Raw genomic sequence first — 7040 nt, 5'->3', positions numbered from 1 at the left:
ATATACACGCCAGAATTGTACCCTACCAATCTTAGGTAATGTATCTTTATATACAATCCAGTGATTTATCTTACTAATATAAGGTATGGTTTCTTTATATACAATCCAGAGATTTATCTTAACAATCTAAGGTATGGTATGTTTATATACAATCCATATATATTATAATAACAGTAACTTGATCCGAAGGGTCGTATCATGTCGAGTTGACAGGCGCGGATTTTCAGATCTAACGAGACGCCAAGCATCCAGTTTGATCTGATGATCTGTCAACGAGACGTGAAACGGTTCCTCGTATCAAGTTACTGTTATAAGGATAAATTTATTATATACCCCCTTATAACTAGCAAAATATAGCGAAAAAAACTTCAGAGATCAATTGCATAATTTTTATCTATAAAACAAAGCATAAAAAAGATGGACATTTTGACGCACAAGAAAAATAACGTCATGTTTCTGCGTACTACGTCATCAGTTTCAGAGAGTGGTGATATGGATTCAGAAAACCACAGTGTGGTGATCTGGAAAGTCGGATCACGAAGTCACGTGATTGCGTAAAATCAACAGTAAAATTGAGGGATACATAATATGTTTTACGGTGTGACCGTTAGGGCGAGCGCAGTTGTACCATCAAAAACACTCGAGATCAACCACTTCGAACGTCAAGCCGCGCGAGACATCTCGACTAGCTGTGACGTCACGGAGCTCATCGGAGCTTACGGAGACAGCTGAGCGTCTGTTTGAAACTATAGAACTAGTGCAATTTTTGTCGAAAAGCATTGCAGAGTTATTTCTTGTTTCTTTGAAAGATTTCTACAAACTGAAAGCCGGATATATGCTTTACGTTATTATTTATTTATTTATTCGGCAATATTCGCGCAAAGTACATTGGGTAGTGCAGGAATTCTGGGAATGTTGCACAGAGAAATTTGGCTGACGTATGTACAGATTTTAATCCGAATTTCCTCTGTTCTTACACGTTAGTCTATTGAGCTCGCTGCGCTCGCTATTAGGTATATATGAAAGAAAAAGTGAGCTAGCTCACATACCCCACGCTCCCCCAAAACTTGACGGTGAAACACATAATGAAAGGCACAGTGCATTTTAAATATATAGTATAGATCAAAAAGGGCAATAATTGCTAAAAAAAATCTTCACATCAAAATATCTTACATATGAGGTCATTTAAATGTGGAATGAAGTTTCTAGATAAATAATGGAATCAAAATTTCTTGGCATTCTACAAATCCAAACATTAATTTGAAGTGGGGGGGGGGGGGGGGGGGTATGAAATTTTATTTAATAATAGGCAAAACTCTTTGGGATAAAAGAAACTATGTACAACAGTTTAAGAGGAGTGGTGCTGACAAACTGTTCATCTCTATATTCTAAATATGGCCATAAAGTCTAAGTTGGAAAGTGTGGAAATTCCCGGAAAAATAAAGGAATCAGAATTTTCTGGTAACATGCACATCTACATATTGTGTCCTAAATATCTACAAAGATTGACGAAATTCTGTGCAGCGGTTTATGAGGAGTTGCGCTGACAAACTGTTCATCTTTATATTCAAGGTATGGCTAAAGGCCTAAGTTAAAAAGTGCGGAAATTCCCGGAAAAAATAATAGAATCGGAATTTCCTGGTAATATGAACATCTACACATTGTGTCCTAAATACCTGCAAAGTTTGACGAAATTCTGTGCAGCGGTTTATGAGAAGTTGCGCTGACAAACTGTTCATCTCTATATTCAAGGTATGACCAAATGCCTAAGTTAAAAAGTGCGGAAATTCCCGGAAAAAATAATGGAATCGGAATTTCCTGGTAATATGCACATCTACACATGGTGTCCTACACTGGCTGGAACGTTATTGTTGACAAACCAATCGTGTAGAATCGTTCGTGTTTCGTGAGTGATCGTTCGTTTAACGTGTAAGATCGTTCGTGTATCAGACTCAATCGTGTGCGTTTTTAATCGTGCGAGATCGTGCGTTTAGTATCGTGTAAATTTCGTTTTGTAAGTTTTTATCGGAATGTTATTTGTAAAATAAGCATTTCCCTTGTTTGTTTTTTTTCTTAATTTATTAATTAAAATCCAATTAAAATGAAAAAGCGCAATTTACATAATGCAGAACGAACTAATTATCGCCCGTAAACAAGCAATATAGTAAGTCGTACAATATTAAGTTCTTGTCAAATAGCGCGATCAATATTGTGATAAACCGTACTTAGATCTTTAACGCCTTTTTGAAAAATCTGATTTTTGTTTTATTATTTACTTCTTATTGTGGTCAAGATAATCTTGAAATCAATTCATTGAAAATAAATATATTTTTTTTTACAAAGAAATAAACATTTCTCAATGCTTACATAACTAGTTAGTCGACAAATATACATGGACACGGCATGATTCTCGGGAATTTTGATTATCTGTGTTTATCTCTTGAGCTTATTTGTAATTAATTAGTTTTAAATTTCTCCAAATAAAAAAGTTGAACAATTGGCAAGTTTATCAGACATTGAACACTGTTGAATCATTTGAAACATCAGGATAACATTTGCAATTATAATTTAAGTAATTCCATGCTGCCAATTTTGTTCAATCGTATCCCCCTTTCTGCATATCATGATATCCAATTCAATCAAATTATACGACCCATATACATTAACATCGTCTAACAGATCGAACAAAATCCGTTTTTTTGATCGGAGAATTACCTTAGAAATAATTATTTTTAATCTAAAATATTAAGTCTTGCATATTTTCTTTAAAGTCTATGAAATAATAATGATAATTCTTTGAAATCTTAAATAAGTATTAAGCCGTATTTCGTTTTGAAAATAATGATTCCTAAATATTTTGAACTATTTTGAGTGAAGAATCGTGCGTTTGCGTTAACAATCGTGTAAGATCGTGTAACGTGTAGAATCGTGAACGTGGAAGATCGATCGTGTAACAGGTTTAATCGTGCGTTAATCGTGCGGGATCGTTCGTGTAACGTGATCGTGCGTGTAAGTTGTCAACAATAACGTTCCAGCCACTATAAATACCTGCAAAGTTTGACGAAATTCTGTGCAGCGGTTTATGAGGAGTTGCGCTGACAAACTGTTCATCTCTATATTCAAGGTATGGCCAAATGCCTAAGTTAAAAAGTGCGGAAATTCCCGGAAAAAATAATGGAATCGGAATTTCCTGGTAACATGCACATCTACACATTGTGTCCTAAATACCTGCAAAGTTTGATGAAATTCTGTCAAGCGGTTTATGAGGAGTTGCGCTGACAAAAAAAGAGGACTGACTGACGGACTGACTGACGGACGGGTCAAAAACATTATACCTCCCGCAACTAGTTGCGTGGGGTATAAATATAGAGATTTATCTTAACAATCTAAGTTATGGAGTCTTTATATAGAATCCAGATATTTATCTTATTAATCTAAGGTATGGTATCTTTATATACAATCCAGAGATCTATCTCAACAATCTAAGGTATGGTATCTTTATATACAATCCAGAGATATCTATCTTAACAATCTAAGGTATGGTATGTTTATATACAATCCAGAGATCTATCTTAACACTCTAAGGTATGGTATCTTTATATACAATCCAGAGATTTATCTTATTAATCTAAGGTATGGTATCTTTATATACAATCCAGAGATTTATCTAACCAATCTAGGGCAAGGTATCTTTATATACAATCCAGTGATTTATCTAACCAATCTAAGGCAAGGTATCTTTATATACAATCCAGAGATCTATCTTAACAATCTAAGGAATGGTATCTTTATATACAATCAAGAGATCTATCTTAACACTCTAAGGTATGGTATTTTTATAATATACAATCCAGAGATTTATCTAACCAATCTAAGGCAAGGTATCTTTATATACAATCCAGAGATTTATCTAACCAATCTAAGGCAATGTATCTTTATATACAATCCAGAGATTTATCTAACCAGTCTAAGGCAAGGTATCTTTATATACAATCCAGAGATTTATTTAACCAATCTAAGGCAAGGTATCTTTATATACAATCCAGAGATCTATCTTAACACTCTAAGGCAAGGTATCTTTATATACAATCCAGAGATTTATCTAACCAATCTAAGACCAGGTATCTTTATATACAATCCAGACATTAATCTTATCAATTTATGTAATTGTATCTTTATATACAATCCAGAGATTTAACTTACTAATCTTAGGTATGGTATCTTTATATACAATCCAGAGATCTATCATATCAATACAAGGTATGATATCTTAATACACAATCCAGAGATTTATGTTACCAATCTAAGGTAAAAGATATCTTTATATACACAAGAGAGATTTATCCTTGAATGGTATTTTTAAAATTGAGTTAAAAACTCATTTAAGAAAAGTGAGATCGAGGTCAAAAGATGAGATCAGGGTCTAAAATGGTAATGCAGTTTAATAGCTCTCATCAGTATGTTTCAGCGTATGAAGATTGATAACACTATCCTGGATTGTTTCTTTAAAACTGAGCTCTTTTAAGAAAAATGAGGTCAAGGGAAAGGGAAAGATTAAACTTAAAAAAATGTTGATGCAGTTGCATAGCTCTCATCATTATCTATCAAGCTATGTAAATGAAAACATCTTGAATAATTTTTTATTAAACTGCAAGAGCTTTGACACAGAGCTAAACGCAAAGTTTGACGGAAGGACAGATGGAAGGACAGAAGGACGGGAGGACGGAAGACGGACAAGACAAACACTTTACGCCTCGGCCATATTCATGGCGGTGTATTTCCACAGCTCAACGCACTTTTTAAGCTCACATGGTTTTTCGCACAGATTAAAGTCACATTGTTAAAATGAAAATTACCATTTTTGAACTGCAGTACAATGACATAGCCTTTCGTTATATTACATATATAATGTTGAGCATAAATGTATTTTAAAATTATTATCTTATGTTTCCAAAGTTGGTGTTTTTTAAGAGGAATTTATAAATAAATGGTATGATGTTTCACTATAAGATTCTACCATAGGTTTTTACAAATTGTATAAAACGAGCTTTCTTTGATACCATGTACCGGGGTACTTGAAAATTTTAAACTTTATTTTTCAAGGTGAGTGTTTTTAAAAATCTTTGTTTATTTATTTGTTCAAACTTCTCTTGGTTTTGTCGAAATGTAGCGCCGAAAAGGAATAACAATGCAGAAGGAAACATCACTAAAGGGTAGGATAATGAAGTATTGTTCATTTTTTTTAATTAGTAAAATTCCTTATATGAAAGGGACATTCTTCTGCATTTACGGTTTGAAAAGTTTAAATTTTGCAGTGGGATGAATCTGTCATGATTCTAGATTTTAGAAGTTGACTCTGAAAAAATTCCGCCTTATTGTGTTTTGTTGGTTGAGGCTCTTTCTTCTCTTTATAGGGCACTCGGTATCGGAATGGGGTCAGCGGCAGGTAGAATAGGAGGAATGGTATCCTCATTTGCAGCTTTGTTTGTAAGCATTTTTATTAGGTGTAAATCTTTGTTTGTTAGAAGAATGATATAGAGATGTAAGCATTTTAACTAGGTATACAAATTTGTTTGTAAGTATGTTTAAATATGTATACATCTTCGATTTTAGTTTTTTTTTCAAATTAGTATGCAGCTTTATATGAAAGATGTAGTTACATAAGAGCAGTATTTCATAGAGAGAGATACCGTATAAGCAGAATTTTTAGCAAGGATTTAATGTTGGCCTTATTAGCGAAGTTATTGGGATCGCTAGAATTTAATATCGCTAAAAATTCATTGTGTTTTATTTGTAATAGCTTCTTTAGTGAGTATTTAAAAATCGCTAAACTTACATCTCGCTGAAAATAAAATACCGTTTTTTTTAAGGACGAATCGCAAAATTTGCCTTAAGCTAAAATTTTTATTTTTACTTATATGGTAATATCGTCCACGATTTCATATAGAGAGATAATATATTCCATGATTCCATCTATTAACTTTCTTTTTCTTATAGGGTACCTACGTACCTTGGGGACCAGGTGTCGTGTTTGGCTCTCTGTCACTACTGGCCACGATATCCTTCTTATGGTTACCCGAAACAACTGGGAAGGAGCTATCTAATACTCTCCAGGAGGCCTTGAGTTTCCATGCCCTGAAAGACAAAAAAAGAAAGACACCAGTGGTTTCTTTAATTAAAATAACTAACATTGAGAGGACAGTTGTAACCCCCACCAAACCCACCCCCGAATTTTGTCATTAAAAAAACTCTTTATTCTATATTTAGCTTTATCAAATGCTTGCCATTGCCTTAATAACAACAGTTAAGATGCGGGAAACTGAGTTGTTTGACATTATCTCGAGAAGTGAAATAATTTCAATATAATTTTAAAAGATGTATTCTGGTATGTATATACTAAATATAAATATTCTCATTTGTTTTGACAAAAAAAAAAATCATTTTTCTCGAACTAAACGGACATCCCTCGTCAGTATTCGTACAAATTAAACCCCTTCCTCAATACCGATACCCTGATCGTTTATAATGTTGTTGTTTGTGAAAAATATAGTTCATTCCATTTTCAAGGTGGAAAATTTGAAGATGATAAAGGAACGGTGATCGACCTAAAAAATCATGTAAACATGGCATAAAACACGGATCCTATGGAATTCAAGAGGTGGAACCGTGTGTATAAGAAGAAAACCTCAAACCATCGATTACAACCGCTGGGAGCTCTATGTATTGATCAGATAGAATAAATCAAAGTACTGAAAGTACTCATGGGAGTTGAACATTGTTATCTGAAAGATCTCACAGGAAGTATGGGAACAGTTTCATGCTTTCAGATTCAAGTCAGCTAGAACTGATTTGTTAGAGATACAACACGGAACATTAAAATTATTTTCAATTGCATTTAAATAGCCAAGATTATGGGACTGCTATTAAATAAGCTGCAGAACTCTAGCTCTCCGGAAAAAAAGATATTGACAGACCGGAGAGCTACAGTGCCATTTATCGAAAAAAAAAAACTGTATATTTATTGCGCACGAACAGTTAAG

At 33.7% G+C, this 7040-nt stretch overlaps 1 protein-coding gene across 1 annotated transcript; it reads left to right on the top strand.

Moving 5' to 3' along the window:
- Positions 1 to 6: 6 nt before the first annotated feature.
- Positions 7 to 6341, top strand: LOC134245783 (solute carrier family 22 member 6-like). The gene is made up of 3 exons (XM_062728037.1): positions 7 to 35; positions 5415 to 5487; positions 5998 to 6341. The coding sequence occupies exons 2-3, from the start codon at positions 5431 to 5433 to the stop codon at positions 6241 to 6243; spliced, it is 303 nt and encodes a 100-aa protein (XP_062584021.1). The 5' UTR covers positions 7 to 35; positions 5415 to 5430; the 3' UTR covers positions 6244 to 6341.
- Positions 6342 to 7040: the final 699 nt, after the last annotated feature.

Source organism: Saccostrea cucullata, unplaced genomic scaffold, assembly GCF_032062105.1.
Source record: "Saccostrea cucullata isolate Sc308-1 unplaced genomic scaffold, CSIRO_AGI_Scuc_v1 ctg21224, whole genome shotgun sequence".
In the NCBI taxonomy this organism is placed as follows: domain Eukaryota; kingdom Metazoa; phylum Mollusca; class Bivalvia; order Ostreida; family Ostreidae; genus Saccostrea; species Saccostrea cuccullata.
The sequence above is the reverse complement of the archived record's forward strand: the minus strand, read 5'-3'. Positions and strand labels throughout refer to the sequence as shown.